The sequence below is a fragment of the Symphodus melops genome, assembly GCF_947650265.1.
Source record: "Symphodus melops genome assembly, chromosome: 16".
In the NCBI taxonomy this organism is placed as follows: Eukaryota; Metazoa; Chordata; class Actinopteri; order Labriformes; family Labridae; genus Symphodus; species Symphodus melops.
Window position 1 is genome coordinate 19,949,478 of NC_136706.1, and position 19,879 is coordinate 19,969,356.

General features: G+C 42.5%; 1 protein-coding gene across 8 annotated transcripts in view; it reads right to left on the bottom strand.

Moving 5' to 3' along the window:
* Window positions 1–5,197: 5,197 nt before the first annotated feature.
* Window positions 5,198–19,879, bottom strand: part of tjp2a (tight junction protein 2a (zona occludens 2)) — a 30,905-nt gene continuing 16,223 nt past the window's right edge. For 3 of the 8 annotated variants that reach the window (XM_079364927.1, XM_079364932.1, XM_079364931.1), the window contains 22 exons: window positions 19,137–19,239; window positions 18,170–18,935; window positions 17,934–18,037; window positions 16,563–16,716; window positions 15,430–15,541; window positions 14,157–14,287; window positions 13,975–14,062; window positions 13,733–13,883; window positions 13,274–13,382; window positions 12,766–12,985; window positions 12,451–12,638; window positions 12,245–12,340; window positions 12,004–12,083; window positions 11,714–11,924; window positions 10,904–11,004; window positions 10,587–10,811; window positions 8,614–8,715; window positions 8,280–8,501; window positions 8,079–8,093; window positions 7,777–7,854; window positions 7,105–7,190; window positions 5,198–6,954 (listed from right to left, as the gene is read on the bottom strand). In XM_079364927.1, coding sequence (XP_079221053.1) covers window positions 6,798–6,954; window positions 7,105–7,190; window positions 7,777–7,854; window positions 8,079–8,093; window positions 8,280–8,501; window positions 8,614–8,715; window positions 10,587–10,811; window positions 10,904–11,004; window positions 11,714–11,924; window positions 12,004–12,083; window positions 12,245–12,340; window positions 12,451–12,638; window positions 12,766–12,985; window positions 13,274–13,382; window positions 13,733–13,883; window positions 13,975–14,062; window positions 14,157–14,287; window positions 15,430–15,541; window positions 16,563–16,716; window positions 17,934–18,037; window positions 18,170–18,935; window positions 19,137–19,239 — 3,499 coding nt within the window. In that variant the 3' untranslated portion in view covers window positions 5,198–6,797. The remainder of the gene's footprint in view (window positions 6,955–7,104; window positions 7,191–7,776; window positions 7,855–8,078; window positions 8,094–8,279; window positions 8,502–8,613; window positions 8,716–10,586; window positions 10,812–10,903; window positions 11,005–11,713; window positions 11,925–12,003; window positions 12,084–12,244; window positions 12,341–12,450; window positions 12,639–12,765; window positions 12,986–13,273; window positions 13,383–13,732; window positions 13,884–13,974; window positions 14,063–14,156; window positions 14,288–15,429; window positions 15,542–16,562; window positions 16,717–17,933; window positions 18,038–18,169; window positions 18,936–19,136; window positions 19,240–19,879) is intronic. The other 5 variants (XM_079364930.1, XM_079364934.1, XM_079364933.1 and 2 more) reach the window with 3 other exon arrangements.

Sequence of the window (19,879 nt, forward strand, 5' to 3'; positions counted from 1 at the left end):
ACCCAGCATGTGAACATTTCATGTGCTGGCTGAAGGTCAGAATGCATTCTCCATGTTTTCACAACATGGTAATGCAGTAGGATTAAGCTAGCTAGCAGCTGCCCTGGACCCTGGAAAACAAACATTTAGGCAGCTCAATAAATAACTCTTGTTGTAACTGTCCCCAATTTTCTTTTTTTACCAGCACTGACATGGCATCTGGATCTGCTCCAGAGCAGAGCAGAACAGAACATTTTTAATTTATTTAGTCTCTTGAATGATCTCCTCCAGCACCAATTCCACTTTACAGATTCAAGAGTGAACACACGATGTATATGCACATACTAGTCTGTAGTTCCAAAGGATGCAGCAGTGGGATCAATCAGCAAACACTAAGACATCAGTCATTCTTTATCAGCATCAGATGCCAAATTTTATCCACATTTGAGCCCTTTTTATGACTTTAAGGCCAATTACATTGAGAGTTTGGCTGCTCCCCTTGTATGTCCACCCTGGTGCTGCATACACATAAAAAAAATAAAATAAAAATTGCATTGGTTGATTAAATTTATTGAAGCAAAACAAGCTGAGGGGGAGGGGCAGTGATGTTGGATATTTTGAACTCAGCTGAAATTTTTGCCTCCATTGTCCGAGTCCATCGTGCCACACCATGTGATTTGTGTCGTTTCATTGACTATGTACTTTTGTTTTGTGACAGATGGTGCTCACTGCATTTAAAGAGACACAGACATCAACATGGAGCAGTCTAAGAGAGCTGGTTTATACCATAGACTGTAAAAAGAAAAAAAGTCATATTCTATGTTCTGTTGCAAACAGCAAGAAAATGCCACAGAGACAAAAAGACAAAGCTACTATAAAACTATTCACATTCAGTCAGTAATGTGAAACTTCCACACATATTAATACCCCCTCTTTTTTATAAGCTGACTTTAGAAGGATTGCAAAAAATACATTTAAACCATTTATATCCCACAGAGAGTGAACCATTTCCTGTGTTCTTATTAACTAGTACTTATAAGGCCACATTTGGAATCTGGTCAATGCCTTTCAGCAAAATCTAGTCTGAAAATATTTGCTTTACTGTGAGTTTGTGTTGATTACATCAAACTCAGTGTTATTAAGAACTCAGACTGTAATATACAGGGTTACAAATCTTAATGTTATATTTTGATCAAAGCACAGCACTGACGTTTCATTTAGACCACGAGTCTTTATATCAATCTATATTAATCCATGCGATCATGCAGATACTCGTGAATTTAAAAATCCAGTTTGTAGTCTCATTTCAGTCTTTAATTTTAGTTTCTAAACTCATGATTAACTATAAATGTAGCGGTCATACTAAATCAAAAACCAGTGGGAAACTGATCAGGTAAAAAATAGGAGTTACCTTCATGAATACAAGGTTTGCCAAATGAAAGCAAACCCAATGTTAATGCAGATAAGCAGAGTGTTGCATTACACGTCAACCCTTCGTCGATGCTTGACAGACGCAATATGTCCTCAGAAATGGTTTGGAACATTTCTTTGTCCTTTGCAGACTAAATTTTACTCCAACTTTAATAATTCCAGCCAGGTGACACTGATTTGAAGTCAAATGAATCCTTGCTTACGCAGCTCTTGTTTCAGTAAAGCAAGTGTATTTGTGTGTCCATCGCCCCCCCAATAACTCGTTACAGAGGAGTTAAAGACTTGCTGTCCCCTCCCTGCTGTCAGGTGCAACTCTGCTTTTGGCATTGGAGCAGTAAAGGATACCAAAGTGAATGAAAAATATATATAAAATCGCTGCTTGACACTTCATACTCAAGTGGCAAAATAAAAACAAAGCAACTTGTTTTAGGTCAATCTTTTTAATCATTACTACTTCAGGGAAACCAAACTTAGAACCACACTACTTTACTCAAAGAGCAGTTTGTTTCCATTTTTCTGAAGTGCACAGATTAACTCGCCACTTTGAATTTTTGCGATGACTCTCACACTGGAGTCTTCCCTGGTTATTGGAAGATTTCTTTACACAAGGCAACCTTAAGATAGGGACACTGAATGTACCCCCGGTTAGTAGTTTGTGTAGGTAAGGCACCGAGTGTGATTGACACTTTACATTTTCTGCGACAGTGCCACTATTTATATTTATAAAAAAAAAAAAAGCTTGTTTGAGAGGAAGTTAGTATTGCTTTTAACAGGAAGTTATGTGATAAACAAGTTTTATAAATTCATAGCAGTCCTGCAATTAACTTTGACAAGAAAAAGACATGAGACAGACCAGGGAGTTGTAGGACACGGAACCTAGGAGATAAAAAAAGAAAAGTATAGATATACAAATAAAGTTAAGAACCCCCATAGAAAGACTTGTATTACAGCAAATAAAACAACAAACAAGGCTTACCTTTGGAGTTAGTGCATTCAAATGAAGGATTTTCTTGGCCTGTGGAGCATGGAACCAAGGGCACCAGTAGTTGAAGCCTGGATGTAGGTTTGACTGAGGCTGGAGTCCAGATTTGTAGCCAGTTGGTGAATAATTTATAGTCATCTGGATCACCCAACTTACTGGATTTGTATGAAATGCATGGAATGGGTAGTAGGGAATGTACATATAAAAGGGCTGTGCTGGTTTTACGTTTTTGCTGATGCCCGTGGTGGTCATCCCCGTCGTCATCGCAGCTGCCGCCATCCCGGGAGTTGCTGCGGGTAGTGACTACGCTTTATCTGGTTTATTGTGTCAGAATAAAAATGAGACCAGGACTCTATGGGAACAGGGCTATTGCCATACGGGTGCGGCTGGTATACCCATCGCCTATGACGGCGCAGGCTCCAGGGTCTAGGAGTGGAAGGAAGTTTCTGGAGCTTCTGATGAGATTTGAGGGCAGTGAAAGATGCAGCAGAAGTCGTAAGCATAGGACAGACTAATGTAACCGGAGTCGCAAACCAAACCAGTGTCAGCATGTAATTTCCATCCTGAAACAAGAGCAACCAAGCAGATGAATACACGTAGTCAAAGTGCAGCAGTCATTTGCGCTTGCATAACGCCAAAGAACTTTTCCAAATGACTCTGGCTTTAACGGTCTAATTATGCAATGTACTTAACCATTTACAAGTTAACATACCTCTTGAATCACATTGCAGCCATCGTAGGGAACCACCAAAACTAGCCCCAGTGAATTCTGCTTTAGTGAGTAGCCACAGGTTTTAGGCACCTGGATCAAAGGCAAGTGTTCCGCATTGCCTACAAGGGAGAAATAGACAATTATTCTATGCCAACCAGTCGTGCACCAATAGTGTTAAAAAAAAAAGTCACAATATACAGGCTTGTGCTTGTTACAGTACCAATGTCTAGCTGCATGTCACCAGATCCCGGTCCCATGGCGCTAAACATCATTTTCTCTGTTCCACAGTGCAGGGAAGAATTCACACGCTGCCATGTTGCTTCATTGGCTGTGCTGTCCTCCGGTTTTGATGTCTGCTCAAACATCCCTTCAGGGTAAAGAAATCAAAAATAAATGCTTAATATAGGACATTTTGGTTTAGAAGTTGATGAGGCATTTATGTTTAGAAGAAAATTAAAATAGCAGTAAACTCATAGCTGTACCATCTGCTTGATCAAAGTCTACATACAGCACGGTCTCACCTGAGAGAGCTCTTCCAGTCCTCACATCCATTACTGTGGCCTCACTGGCTACCTTGTCCTGATTTGCATATTTGCTCAGCTCTCCCAAGCTAAAAGAAGTCAAACTCGGCACCAAACAGCACAGGGCGAATACGACTGCCACAGTTTGGTGTGAGCTACGACCGCTCACATCTTCAACTGCCATCATAGACCAACCCACTTCGAGCAGATGAGGAGCACACACTGAATAAAGACTTTAAATAATGGACCTAAATTGGCAGCAGTTAATCAGCAGGTCAAATGCTATCACCTGTGTAGTTCACGGCTGTCTTTGTTTTGCTGGTCATTTTGCAGTTAGCTTGGGTAATAATTATTTTCTTCAACATTTCAACATTTCTATTTTGTTGGTTTTCGGTATTGTTCAAGTTTTTTTTAATGCTAGATTGTTCGTTTAGTGTTAATTAGTAAACACTATACTTTTAGTTTAGTTATATTAGATTTGGTTTTACAGGCCTTTGTGATACTTACATAGAGGGGAAGTAATGTGTGCACAGAAACTTTATGATACCACTCCTGCATAAGCTCATCCAAAACAGAAATAGCTGTGCCTAATACAAACTATTTAACATGCGTCTGTATATATAGAGCCAATGAATAAATGCATACAGAAATAAATAATGCAAATAAACTCACATATGTATTTGGGGAGTTGTATGTATGTAGATAGATAGATAGATAGATAGATAGATAGATAGATAGATAGATAGATAGATAGATAGATAGATACACAAATGCTTCAATCATATATAAGTACAAAAAATTAACATAAAAAAGATTTGTAAACATATTTGTGATGCGCACACAAATATCTCTTGTTTTAAATATGTACAATAAAAATTCAAAAATGTACGTCATGTATTTGCAAATTTCATCAAATACACATTTGGAAGTTGGTACATTGATACATGGATTATCAAACACATGTTTGTCTAAGTGCTTTTAATTTGTATTAACCTTCCTGCATTTGTTTAGGGATTTTTGAGACTCATCTGGCCCGACTCTGATACACATTATGGGTGCATTCAGATTGTCCCTCCTATCTACTTTCACTTTCCACTTTATCTTAACCCTGTGAACTTTTACAGGGTTAAGCAGGTGTTAGGAGAACAGAAACTTTTGAATTATTTGAGATTCAGGAGATAGACATAAAGAAACTGATAAAATAGCTTATGAAGTCTTTGATTTTTGTTCTTTTAGTGCTTGTCATGTTGTCATTTCCACATTAAATGTTAGAACATATCTCATATTTTTCTCAAATCCTGCAGCTCTGTCAGTTTATCTGTTTGTAGTTAAACTCATAAAGCACCCTTCTTTGAAAAGGCAGCAGTGGGTTTTAGATTAAATTGACTACTTCTGACAGAAACACAAAAACATTAATCCAGTACTGTAGTTTCATGTCACAGCACTTAAAATGTAATAAACTGTATTTAAGGTGGCACTAAAAATGGCCTTAATCCTACTTGATGATTTCTTCAATAAAAACTGACCCAAGAACACAACAGGAAGCAGACACGTCAGAGACAACAGCTTGTAAAAAAAGAGATTCATTTATTTGAATATTTTCTCAACCACTAAAATCACAAACTGAAAAAAAAAGAGAAATCACAAACTAACAAAGATGAATAAGAAAATGATCAAACAACATGATTGTCTTCACCACATTCCAGAGGCTGCTGTTTACAAAGACGAGACAGAGTTCAGTTTCTATTCAATATAAAAACATAGACACGAGAACAATGTGATTGTCTCTGGTTTGACGCCGACACAAAGAAGAAATACAAACTGCTGACTCGTCGTCTTTAATCCAGACATCTCTCACTTTCTTCACGGCCTCATAAGAGCATCACAATGAGTGTCATTTTTTTCTCCAGCTAACCTACAGATGTATAGAAATTCTATACAGGCACCTGTACAGCCTCCTACTTTATGGAAGTGCACTGACTTCACATCAAGCCAAATATTCAAAGAATCTGTTGAAAACACAGACGTCTTTCTAAAAATGATTTCATGTTGTGTGCTTCTTTTTATCACTTACACACACGTTCTTCTCTGTCACTGAGCAGTACAGTTTGATTTATTCAATTTGATCCAACATAGGAAATACAAGGCACTTGTTAATATGCCGCGTCCTGGAATAGCACACATATTTCACAACGAGGTGTAAATATAAAGGATCAACAGAGTCAAATCAATGAGAGAGGACTTGATGAGTGGGCTGAGATCAGAGCAGCTGCTGTGAGATGAGTGAAGGGGAAACAGTGCAGTCTTCAGTTCTTTGTCTATTGTGCGGATGCAGCGTGTTCAGCTGTACCATTACATCCAAGTAACAGAGTAAGAAATCTTTTTTTTGTCAGACTCATATTTACCTTGAAGATATCGTCTAACAACACTTTGTAATGTGTGGAAGGATGTCAAGGATTCTTTAAGACTTTTTAAATATTGGATGAGAAAGGATTTTAACATCTGCACACAGAAAACAAAAAAAGACTTTTCACTGAATGATACCTGGGATTGCTCTGACTGCGCTCAATTTTCCCAAATGGTTTCATGATAGTCCATATAGTCCTTTGAGTTCTCTTAATATACGCCAACGCCTGCTCTCCAAAGAGGATCAACAAGTACAGATTCATATATATTGGTCAATGTTGTTTTTCTAAATGTTTGAACTTGACAATGACAAAAAAAAAAAATGTAAAAAAAATAATAAACACGTTTTACATCCTTCTGGGCTTTTAATAAGCAGCTGGTTTTAGATTACTGTGCTTTGATGTGTGATAGTAAACTGTGAGAAAACTGTTGTTCATGAATTTGGGAAAAATAAACGCGTAACAAAATCCTCTGCAGACACAAAAAAAAAGAAGCATATTTACACTGAAATATCCGGCCTGTCTTTATAGTTCTTGTGTTAAGGAGAAGTGTGTATGTAAACTGTATGTGTGGCCGAGAGAAGCGTAAAGTTTTAGTATAAACTTGAAGAAGATGGCATGCAGCTGAGTTCATCTCTTCTCTGGCTACAAGAAAACAACGGTTTTTATGAAGGTGAAGCTTCAGGTTCTGCTACCCAGGAAACAAACTGTCTGCTTGTAGTGATGGTGTGTGACGCGTCGATGATGTCACGGTGTTGTTTCCATGCCTACAGCTCGGTGTCTTTGTATCTCTGAGGGTTGTAGTATCCTCTCTTGGTCTGTTCGCTCAGCTGTCGGCGGTACTCGGCCTCGTCGTCCTCGTGTCCTCTGCTCTCCGAGTACTGTGGCCTGAAGGGAGTCTGCTGCTCGGGGTTGGAGCTGGAACTGATTACACACACAAACACACACACACACACACACACACACACACACACACACACAAACACATGATCCAACAGTTTCAGCTTTTTTGTAATAATAAAGCTAAAACAGCTAGAATATCCTAACAACAACATGTGAGTGTTATGGTGTTACCCTATTGGCTGAGGACGGTTGAGGTTGGGTTTTGGCAGTTTTATTGGGACGGCGTAGATGTCCGGATGCTTCTGTGCGATTTCCAGCTGTGCAGAGAGAAAAGAGCAGACCGTGATAAGTCAGAACATTTGAATAAAACACTACAAGACATCTAAACACACGGGGGCTGCAGCCCATCTACAGGGGTTACTGCTCAATAAAACATGCTTATCTCAAACACCATCAAATGTTCTTCTCTTTTATCCAATCAGGAGTTCTGAACGTTTGTTACTATTCTGTTAGCTTCCAAAACATACTGTAGCAAATATGTGAAATCTAAAATCTAGCACACAGTGTGTGGGTCCTGCTGCCAGGGGGCGCTCTAACAAAACAACAAAAGATGATGTTGTGGCTGGCGGTGAATCATGGGAGCGATTCTCTCTGCTCCTCTCTGATCTCTGATCTGAACTGGTAGAGTAATGAGCTGCTGCCAGTCTCAGTTTGAGAGTTTATGTGGGTCAGACTTAATCTGACAAAGAAGGTGTCTGGAGTTCGGCAAATGTGAGGAAAAGTTTTGAACCTAACTCTGTTGGAAAACAAAAATACAATTCTCCATCCTTGCTTTCAGCGTTGGTTTAAAATAATCACGAGGGCCTATTCGGCCCAAATGGTGATAATAAAAACCCAACTGACTCGAGCATTTTCTGCCTCCTGCAGCTCCAGCATCCTCTGAGCTCGGGCCAAGTGGTCCATCTTCTCGAAAGCTTTGATCTGAGAGGAAACAAACCAAAGTCACTTTTCACAATTCAGCGTTCATGTTTAACGGAAGTGAACAGCACATCCACATGGTGGCATGATTCATAAAGGAGTGACTGTCAGCTTAAAGTGTGTTATCTGAATGAAATGGCAGAACAGCGTGCTGACTGATGATGAGTAACTGTGGATTGAAGGGAGGGAAACAAACATTGAAGACAGATGTTGACACATTCAGTTACCTGGTCACCCGTTCTCTACATGGAGTTCATATTAGAAGCAAAAAGAGCAAAAGAGGGAAACAGTGAAGTCAAAAGGATTTAATATATCATTCAATGATTTCTCAAAGTCAAGGCCTCTTTCTTAAATCTGATATATTTCTTAAAGGGACTCCAGCCGACGATGTCGTTTGTGGAATGAACAGAAATAAACATGATGCCAACCTTGCCCAGGAAGGATTTGTTTGCAGGGTCTTCCTCCTCCTTCTCCGGTCGCTGATCCTCAGGCGGCTGGTTCAGACCCCTCATGCTCGGCTTCAGGGAGACGGGAGGCGGAGCTGGTTTGTGTCCACCCGCTGCGTCACTGCTGATGGTGCTGCTGGAGTGGGAGTCGTAGCTCCTTGACGAGTCCGTCCGGGTCTGGGCCCTCACCTGTGAGGTAGAGGACTGGTGAGGACAGGAGGGCCCGCTCGCTTATTGGCATTGAAGCTCATCATGGAAACGGTTAGATTAGAGTGATGTCATGGGAGGAAGAAAGAGAGGGGGGGGGGGATCTCACCTTTGGGGGTTCAGGGACAAAAGACGGGGGAGGGCTTGGCTCTCTGTGCAGCAGCTCTCTGCTCCCTGACCTGGCACGAGCCCGGGGTTCAGGGTGAGACTTCTAAGCACGCACACACACACACAGACACACACACACACACACACACACACAGACACACACAAACAGACACAGAATCAAGGTTAGATTATGTAAACACACTTGAAATGAGAGTGAATAAACAAAGGGGAGAAATCGAGGGACATGAGAACTCGAGTTTGAAAGAAGAGCAGCTTCTACAGTCAGTAACATTATTATAAAAGCTCACTGCTCCAGCAGGGAGCTTTTATCAAACTGTGCATTTCATTCAAAATACTTTATTTGTCCCTGGAGACAACTGAAGAGCACACAGAGCAGAACATGAACGACAGTACAGGTTTTACCTTCGACTCTTCTGATTGCACAGTAATCCCTGAATTTTCTGCAGCATGCAGTAACACTGTGTATTTTTTGGTGATAATAAAAACACATCAGTGGAATAAGTGAAGAAAGAACGCAGCGGATGAGCAGAAAATGTGTGTTGCTGCAGCAGAACGGAGAAGATGCCTTCCCAGCTCTGCACTGAGTTCTCGTTGTTTTCATCCAACAATGAGATGTAAATCCTGTGTGGATCTACTGACCACGACAACCGGCTGAACAAACCTTTTACTTCTCTAAAAGACGGGGTTTTTGGACAAACTTCTGGGTATTCAGAGGCTGCATATTCACGGCAAAATAGTTTGAAACTCAAAATCCTTTCCCAATGTCCGAGGACGAGCTACATAACTCCTTTTAAAGCCAAAAACCAATCAGAGCAGTTTAAGGTTTTTTTCCAATGTTTAATTCCTTATGCTTTCAGTTCAGGACAAAACACACTCAACACGTACCCACAACCTGAGCTACCATGCAGTTGGTTTTAAACCAATGTGATAATTGACAATGACAATTGTCCCATCTCCCCCATCCCATTTCAAGCCCAGCACAGTTTAGCAGATGGCTGTTCCGTCATGAGCCCGGGTCTGCTGAAGATTTCTGCCTGTTAAAAGGAAGTTTTTTCTTGCCACGCGATGACTGATTAAGATGGGCTCTTGTAATATAGCCATCAGTAAGGTCCTTTACCTGCTTTTTGTAAACATAACGATGAGCATGGTCTTGTTACCTGCCCTTTTGTTAATGTTAACAGACAAACAGTAAGGTCCTTTACCTGCTTTTGTAAAGTCTCAAGATAACACCTGTTATGAATTGACGCTATACAAATAAAGATTGATTGATTGATTGATAATGGATTCAGAATAAGTCTGTGTACGAAGGGCGAGTGGTTGGTTCGTGTGCACTGCGTACAAAGTGTTCGAGTCCGACCTGTGGCTCTTCCACCTCTAACCTTTGTTCCGTCTCTACAGCGAAGGCATCAAAAGCCCCAAAACAAATCTTCTGTGTCAAGTGAAGCTGAAACCCACACAACACGTCGGCTCTCTCTGTAAACCCACCCGTCGAAAATGAGAAAACAACAGTCTTGCTTTTAACAAAGGACTCAGCAGTGCTCCCATGAATACCTCTTACCTGCTGATTACTGTCTGCTCTGTAGTTTGAAACTAACATGGAAAACTGCTTTCATGTGTTTGTTGTTTTATTCTATTTTTTGGTTTGTTGTTATTGGTTTATTTAAAAAAAAAAGTGTTCTTCCTTCTTTTTCCTTTCCTAATTGTCTTATCCATTCAAAAGCCGCTTGTTGCAAATTTGCACATGTGCTAAAACGCTCAAATCAATGCATCTGGTTTGTCCAATGCAATTTCTGTCTACATCAAATAAACTTTAAATTAAAAAAAACAACAACATAGCAATAAGATTCATGATAGGCAGGACCGACATCAGGCTGAATCGAAATGTGCCCAAATAGAAAAGACGATGCGTCTGGTGCTTCAGATTCAGCGTACAGCAGCAGAGGTCCTTCTCACCTCGTCTGGCAGTACGGGCTCTGATGATCGACTGATGGCAGACACCGGCTGCGGCTCGTCCAATGTCTCGTCCAGCTCATTGTCGGTGTAAGCCCCGCCCTCGTCTGCTGTGTCTTCATAGTCGCTGGTCAGGCGGCTGTCCATGCTCAGGTAGTCTGCACTCATCGCCGACAGGTAGGACATGCGGTCGTCATGGAGATCCAGGTCCTCCTCTGAACCTTCCAGCTGAGGAGAGAAAACGTACTCAGTGCCCAAAGTATTTACAAGAGTTGCACATCAAGCTCACGCGAGGTAACGCTGAGAATCATGTGACTCACTTTGCCCTCACACACCCACACGGCTCTGTCCTGCTGCTCCTGAATGGAATCTTTCACACTGCCGTACCACGCGTCATTGGCAGAGTTCAGGTCAATAGTTGCTGAAAAAATTTGGTGAGAGACAAAAAAAAAATCAATGTAGCATGTAGGATATGTAGGCACAGAGGAACGATTAATGAAGGACAGAAGAAGACAGGCTCTGACTGTGCTGATTGGATATGACTTTCTGTTAGTCTAACAATGTTGTAAGAATGCAAATTTAAGTTTGTGGATTAAATCAAATATCACCGGAGACTGTAAGCCAGTGTTTTAGACAGAACTTCTTGTTGCCATCTGCTTCTGCATCTTCAACATTTAAAATAGGCTCACTCCCATTAGCATCCCTGACTGTCAGGGACAATTGCTGCAGAAGATTTCTTCTGAGACAGCCATGATGCAGCTGTCAACAGAGCTTCAATGGCTTTTAATATTCTCTCTTCAACGCTAACAGGCTGCTCTGATAGAAGCTGTACTTGCATCCTGCAGAGCACAGGAGTTTCTCGTCTTCTGATTCCTAGATTCGTTTGATTTATTGTTTTGCTGTGTGCTCCAAACTTGCCAGTTAAAAGCACCTAAGTCTCACTATAATCCAAACAGATGTGAGCGGTGGTTCAGTGTTCAGTACTTTTTGCTTTCATCACTGGAATCAGGGTTTTGGAGAGAGTGATGTAACAAAAAGGATTTGAACTTTCAGATTCTTTCTATAATTAGCAACTTAAAAAGCCAATCTGTGCCTGGCCTCAGATTGCACTACTTTACAGTAAGACATACAGGTGAAGAGGTGTGAGCACGTCTTCCTCAGCTTGACGGCCTGCTCGTAAAGTTTGCGTGCGCTGCGGCTGGATCCGGGCATGAGGCGGTTCCTCATGGTCTTGACGCCCTGCTTGCTGTCCGGGTTGAGGAAGACGACGATGGGATACCACTGGGTGTAGTTCAGAGTGTCCACAGCTTTGGGAGTCACATCCAGCAGAGCGTGCCGGTCCTGAGCAAAAGGAGAGGAGTGTTAGACGATGTAGCAGGATTTGAATAAAGCTGCAGTGTTTCTCCAGTGTGGCTCCTACCTGTTCGATGATTTGTCTGATGGTGTTCAGTCTGACGACTCCGGAGGATTTCTCACTTCCTGCATCTTTGGGCTCCGTTTCTGAGATGGGAAGACATTATTCAAATTGATAGAATAAGGAACATGTGCAGGAATTTATCATCCTTATGTACTCTCAATATTCAATGTGTTAACTCCAAATGTCATACAACACTACCAAACACAGCGTGCAACCTCAAAGATGAAATGATACAAACACTCACTGGCAAGCACAAACTCATCGGGCAGGTCGTTGGCAAGTTTTTCATTCACAGCATCAGAAATGGGTCCAAATATCACCACAGGCCTCCTGAAACCAGCTGGAAGAAAACAGGAAACTAAATCAAATCCATTCACAAGGTAACAGGGGAGTGAAAGAGCAAAGGGTAAAAAAAAAAAAAAAAAAAAAAAAAGGTCAGATTTCAGGTACCTTCACGTAACACCACTCTCTCGTAGGCGGGGAATCGTGTAGTGACCGGGGTTGCACTCAGATCCTCTCTGCTCTTTCGTAAGTCTTTCTTCTTGGCAGCTCGTTGACCTCTCAGCCTCCAGAAGTCACCTCTGTCGTTACCTGAAGCTGCCCGAGCAGCATTCTGCACGTTGGACATTTGTTCTGCTCTGTAAGGTGGAGTATGAAACACTTGAGTCAACGAAATGTCTAATTACAGACTCTTTGTTTTCCTGAACTCTTTCTATAACGAGTCCTGATACATGTGAGCCTTTCATCTCTGAGCGCTGCACACACCTGCTCTTATTGGGGATGATTCCTTTCTCCAGCAGCTGGTTGTCTTTGTCAGAGCGGATTGCCAGCCAGTTGCCCAGTTTGCCGTCATAAAGCGTGTCGGTCACTTTGAAGATTTCTCCTCGGCTGAAGGGAAGGCTCTGCGGAGCCTCCTTCTCGTACTCAAAGTGCGTCCTGATGAAGAACGAATCTCCTCTGCCAGACGCTAAAATGTCCTTGTACACTGAAAAGTGAAACAAAACAGAATCACTCAGTTTTATTAGATATGGTTTACAATGTATCTCAAAATATCACGGTTGGTCCCTAACATCAGTGCATAGATATGTATATGTATGTATGCATGTATATATATATACACACACACACACACACACACACTGTATATATATATATATATATATAGTTCTTCCTTACAGAGCTTTATCAGACACTCATCATTAGAGTCATCAGTAGCAGTAGAAGTAATTCCTCATTGAGAAGAAGTATAAAAGCGTTGTCAAGTTTAACATACCCTCAGGTTTGCTCTGAGCCAGAATGGTAACATCTTCCCCTTTGGGGATCTCCAGCAGGTAGAGGACGGCATCCTCACGCACCATGCCTCTGAAGTCCATGTTGTTGACCTGAATGAGACAAAACAGAAAAGACTCAGCGTTAAAAAGATGAGCTCACTGCAGAGAATACTGAAATGAAAGGTGGACTGGAGATTTGTGAACAAAGGATTAGGAATAAGACAGCAGATCTCTGGCTTCTGAGTTGATAAAAGGCTGATTACTTGTCGCTGAGCCCATCTTGAACTGTTGAACCCTGAGACAGCGCACAACAATCTGTTAGAGGTTCAACATATTCACAGTGTAGGTGTGACAGCAGACTGTCATCGGGCCTTTCTCTTATGTATTTAAATGTTAAACAGAGGCTGTTAGTGTACAATGAGGATCTCTTTTATCTGCATGTGAAATAAAAGAAGTGGGACCTTCATGATCTGGTCTCCGGTGCGAAGGCCCTCCTTCTCAGCTGCACTGTCTTCCTGAACGCCAGCAATGAAGATACCCACATCGTTTCCTCCGGCCAGCCTCAGACCCACACTGTCTCCTTTCTGGAACTGAACCATCACTGTGTTTGGCCTGGTCATTAAAAACACATTATTATACAGAGTTATATATTATTATACAACAACAACAGGAAAGGAGATCAGTGTGGCCGAGAGATACTGACCCGTATACTTCCTGGTCCTCTATGCTCGGCTTCAGCGGCACCTTCTGCGACGCGTGAACCTTTGGAGCTACATTGTGCGCTGGGACAGCTGAAACACAAACGAAACATGTTTATTTACTCTGCTGCAAAACACGCGTGAAGGATCAAAGCTTGATATACTCTGGGAAAAGAAACACGATTACCTGGAGGTGTTTCTGAACGTGGCTCCTCCCTCTCTGCCTGCAAAGGGGGCGTGTCTTCCACAGCTCTGTCTGGCGCTCTGAATGGGGTCGGCATGGCTCCCATTTTTGCCAGCCTATTGGGCGGGTCTTCCCTGGTAAAAAAATAAAATAAAATATATGGGACATTTTTTTGAGGTTTATTTTTTCCCCAAAATTTTAGAATTGATGCTATTATCTTTTAAAGAACTGATGTAAACACAGCCGGTTCAACTGAAGGTCATTTCAAGTTCATCCTCAACCAAAACCAAACCTGAAAAGATGCTGTGAGCACTGCTACAGTTCAGACTGCTCATGTTAGTACTTGTACATGTTGGATATTTGAGGAGTGATGGGATATCTTAAACCCTGCAGTCGGAGACTACAGGTGGTGGAGCTGATCAAGAAGAGCTGACAGGGAAAGAACACATCTTGCAGCTTAAATAGACCGCTAAATGAAAGGAGGAGTTGTCAGGTGATAGTTTAGAATGAGGCGTGTCAAGAGTGAAACCACCGCTGCTAAAGTTGACTAGCTGAACTAGCTCGCAGGCGCTACCTCGTTTTTTACAAGATACCTTTTTAATTTGAAACAATCCAATACGATCCAATACCTGTCAATGGCGTACATACAGAAAGTGTTTTACGTTTTCAACATCAGATTTTTTTACACCTTCCTAGGCTAAAATATCTCCACAAGAAAAGTCTGAACATTTTAAATGGATGTGCAAAGTTTCAATAGTTATCTTTAGGCATTGCTTGATCCTCAAAGGTTCAGAGTAATGAGAGGCAGCAGAGGCAACTTCCACGACAAAGCTCTGTTTCAATCACAAGCTTTTTGGTTCCTCTACAGCCTGAAGTCCTCAAACATGTTCTACTGTAAATCATAGCTTATAAAAGAGTTGAAAAGGTCTTAAAGACGAGCCATTTCTTTAAATTTGTCGACACAAATACAGAAAGGTTGATGAGACACATATGTACAGTTGTTACAGCTCGTAGTGAAATTCCTCATTAATTTAATGTGAAGGATTGGCTAAGCTTCATGAAGCACAAATCAACATAATCCTGCATTATCCTCATTTTTCTGCCGTGTTTAACTCACAGATAATAAAAACACTGGGCAAACAGAAGCCGGGCTGGACTCCTCGGCTTTAGTGATCTAAAGATTGGGATTCAAACACTCGAGACTCAAATCAAGCAATGACGTCTTCAGGTGGGAAAGACCTCCTGCTCTTTGCAGCTGGATTTGTTAGCAGCTCACCTGGGCTTGTCTCTGAGCCTCTCATTGGAGGAGTGGGAGGAGAGGTCGGAGTGATGCCCTCGCCTGTCATCCTGCGGGGAGTAGGAGCGGTACGACTCTATTTCGGAGATATCTGCAACATAACAATAAAAATATCTGAACCAAGGTAATTACTCTCCAACTCGCCTGAAAGAGTAAAAGACTTCATTTCTCCTTGATGCACCTGCAGATTTAAAAAAAAAACATTTACACAATTCAAAGAGCCACAGGTCATGGACGCAGAGAAGGGAACAAACAAATGATGGTTGCATAACTTAAAGGAGTAGATGAGCTCAGTGTAATTATGTGTAGACGATCTGGACTTTGAAACCTTGCGGGACATTTTGATTCTGTTTTTCATAAAAAGTTGTGCTGGGATTTTCAATCACTGGATCAGGGCAGGATGGATGAAACACTTCAGGTGATTTGAACCATGTGGATGGAGCTTTAAATCCTGGACTCGCTCTCACGCACACAATCAGTTCCTATTGTTCAACAGATCTCCCCTCACAGTGATCCCGGGCGGCAGGAACCAGAGGGCTGCAGCCGTACGACCCTTAAAATAATGAAAATTCTGTCATATCCAATAGCAGGATTATGACGATGGATTAGATCACCCAGCCTGAGGGGAGTGAGCACTTTCACACACACACACACACACACACACACAAACAGTCCCAAAAGCAGACAAAGTGGGTCACAAGTCTTTCAGCGATCCCCCCCCCTCGCTGCAAACATTTGGTCAACAAACAATCCACTCACACCACCTGTCTAGATTAGCCCCGACCAATCAGAGCCCCACATCTGGTCATGTGACACTAAAAACAGGTATAAAAGAGTGATGGCGGTGGTCAGTGATGATGACAGTTTGGTTAGCTCATGGTGTCGTTTGGTCGAACATATGAAATATTCAATAAAGCTGATGTGTGAGTAAAACGTTTATTTTATGAATGAGACAGGTTTGATGGACAAATACAACAACAACAACAGCAGAAATGTTTCCACAGTTGATAAGATGAAGTTCATATGCACTGGGTTTGTTTGTGATGATGGTGGCCAGCTGTGTCTTTACACTGGGTAGGATCTGCTGCTTGTCAGATTCGAGAGACTCTCACCATCGAGCTCAGAGTCGCTGTCGACCATCGGGGGGACGCGGATCAGAACCTGCCGCCGGTCTCTCTGCACCACCAGCTGCAGCTTCCCCCGAGACTTCTCAATCAGCTTCCCGGCGTCAGAGAGAGACAGGTTTTCTGTCACTGTGCCATTTATCTGAGCGAGGAGAGAGAGGGGACATGAGGGTGCTTATCACTCAGGTGCTTATCACTGCACTAATGACTTCAAATAATGCAACAGGATGACGGTAAGTCGTTAAGAACTTAAGTATGGCTGTGAAGACGGAGAGAGATTGAAAACCGTTTAATTGAGGTTTGAAAAACATCCCCTGCTGTAATTCTGATTAAGAGATAACTACATCCTCAGTGTCATGTCTACAGTTCTTTTTATTTATTTTCCAAAATCAGCTCAACCAATCAGAACGCAGGATTTTAAGAGTTCATGAAAACAAAGAACTAATCTCAGGATTCTTGTCCTGATATTTTTACACTGTTTTCTACTTACCTGTTAAATAGATTGAACGTTGTTCTTGTAGTTTATAAACTGAATAATTACCTAAATAAATGTGTGAGCTCATTGAAATCCCAGAGAGCCTTAAACCTTCAGGAAGCAGTTTGTTGGAAATAACTCAGTCTTGTATATTATATTGGAAGATATATTGTTTAACTGTATTTACTCAGAAAAACGTGTGAGTCTGGATATTGGTAAGGTTCAGTATTTGCTGATGTTACTGTTGCAGTAACAGTAAAGATATCGGATGTTACTGAATGATTTTTCTGTATTACGTTGATTGTATTAAGGACAACAAACAACTTCACTCTGCTTCATATTGATTTAATTTAAGTTTACATTTTACTCTAATCAATCTCCTTCATTTTTCAGTGTTTTGTCTTCCTTTTATTCTTGAGCTTTGTGTGTCCTCGTGGGGGGGAGAGGAGGAGAGAGAGAGAGAGAGAGAGAGAGAGAGAGAGAGAGAGAGAGAGAGAGAGAGAGAGAGAGAGAGAGAGAGAGAGAGAGAGAGAGAGAGAGAGAGAGAGAGAGAGAGAGAGAGAGAGAGAGAGAGAGAGAGAGAGAGAGAGAGAGAGAGAGAGAGAGAGAGAGAGAGAGAGAGAGAGAGAGAGAGAGAGAGAGAGAGAGAGAGGTGTGTTTCCTCTGTTTGAACTCTGCATGTATAGAGCCACCTTTCCCTCCCAGAGGACTAAAGTGGAAGATTGAAAAGTGCATCCAGAATTCATCCAGCAGATGTGTTGAACATTTGCTTCGTTCAGTCTTTAGAGTGCACTGATTCGCTGCATCATGTCATTGTAATTTCAGTATCTTTGGACTTTTGATGTGAACACGACCAAGCAAATATGAAATAGCTCGTCGCTTACCTTTAGTATGATGTCCCCTTCCTGGAGATTGCCGTCTCTGCTGGCCAGTCCTGTGCTGGTCATCTCTTTGATGAAGAGCTGGCTGCCCAGACGAAGGCCGTACTCTAAGAAGAGTGGAACAGTATTCAGCTCAGATTAATATCACAGTCCTCTCAGAGGTCTGCTGATCGTTTAACTCACTATCTGTTCAGACAACACTCTGACAGCGCTGAAGGCAGCCATCGCTCGTAGCTCACCTTCATTGGGTCGGTTCTTCAGCAGCAGCACATTTAAAGGTTTCTCCAGCGGCTCCAGGTCCCGAGCAGGGCGGGCCAGAGGGATGGGCATGGCTGCAGGTGACGGCGTGCGGTCCAGGCGGTCTCTGCTGCCATTCCTCCTCAGAGGCTCATCGTGCTTTTTGGGGTCAGCGGCTGCGTGTTCACGCCCTCTTTCGAAGCTGTGGTCTCGCCCGTGGCCTCGTGGCGGGCTGTCTCGTCTGTGACGCAGGTCTGGGCTGTTGTTGCGGTCGAGGGTCCGCTCGCTGCGGTAACGTCTGTCTGGGCTGAACTCCCTGTCCAGGGCTCTCTCGCTGCGATAGCGCCGATCAGGGCTGTGGTCTCTGGGCCTTCTGTCCGGGCTGTAGTCCCGGTCCAGCATGTGGTCGCTCTTGTAGCGGCGATCCGGGCTGCGTTCTTTGTCCAAAACACGCCCTCTGCTGCCGTCTCTCCTGAACTGACGGTCCGGGCTCAGGTCTCTCTCCGTGCTCCTGCCGCGTTCTCTCCGGTCATAATCCCGCTCGTAGTCACGCTCGCGCGTCTGGTAGCCAGAATCCATGTAGCCGCCGCCGCCGCGCTCCCTCTCCATGCTATGGTCCCGCCCGCCACCGCTCCGCCCGCTGTACACACTCCGGTGGTCCTGGTCGTAGTTGTATTCATCGTTGTAATCGGTGTTGAAGACTCTGTCATCAGGGGACGGAGGACGGTTCAGCAGATTGACGGGGACTTTTCTGGGCCTCTTGACCGTCTGAGAGTGAAAACAAAGACGTGACAGAGATCACTAAATCACTGAATCTTCACTCTTTCACTGTTTGTTTTGAAAGACAGGAAAGGAAATACTGGCAGGGAAAGACTGCTCAGATTCAAATCTAATTTATCTTCAAATGATTAAAAAAAAACAACATTCAAATGACAAAAAAATAAAAAAAATAAAAAAAACTTCACTTACAATTTTTGCCACCTTGCCACACTTCCTGAGAGTATTGACGGCGAAGGAGTGGATGGCTCCCTCCATGGGGATGGCGTTCACCTGCACCACTCGGTCATTCTCACTAAACACAAACACACTTTGACGTGAGCGTCAACCTTCTTCTTCTCTGAATTTAAAACATGCAGCCGTTCAAACAGGACGATAAGATTCTCGGATTTCCGTGTCTGCAGTCGTCACATAAAAGGAAATAAACTGTATTGATTCATTTATGATTGCAAAACTCTTCCAAACAGAAGATTTAACATTTTGATTGTTAGTTCAGATTTATGAGACACTTTCAGTCAACTGAAGCCTCTCTTTCCTCGCAAAAGTCTCACATCATCATCCAGGGTTTTTTTTTGTTTTTTTTTAATAGAAGAGCACAGCCACATTTTCACACACTTCCTGCAGACTTTCCTGCTGGCCTGCAAATAAAATGCAGGCTCGAGGCTGGGTGGAGCTTCAGTGAAAACACGGGAGTTCATAGTCAGGGAAATGTAACGCGACTGAGTGGGCAGTGAGGATATTTGAAAGTCATGAGAGTGCTGTGATCTTTGTGGACGCAGTGAGGATGCTTCACACTCTCTCATGTTCTTTTGCACTCTTTTATCGATGTCTATAAAAACATGTTGCACTGATGAAAAGGTAAAATAAGACATGTAAACATCAGACAGTGACTTCCACAGCGTCCTCTTACATCTCGTCCCCGATACGTCAGGGAA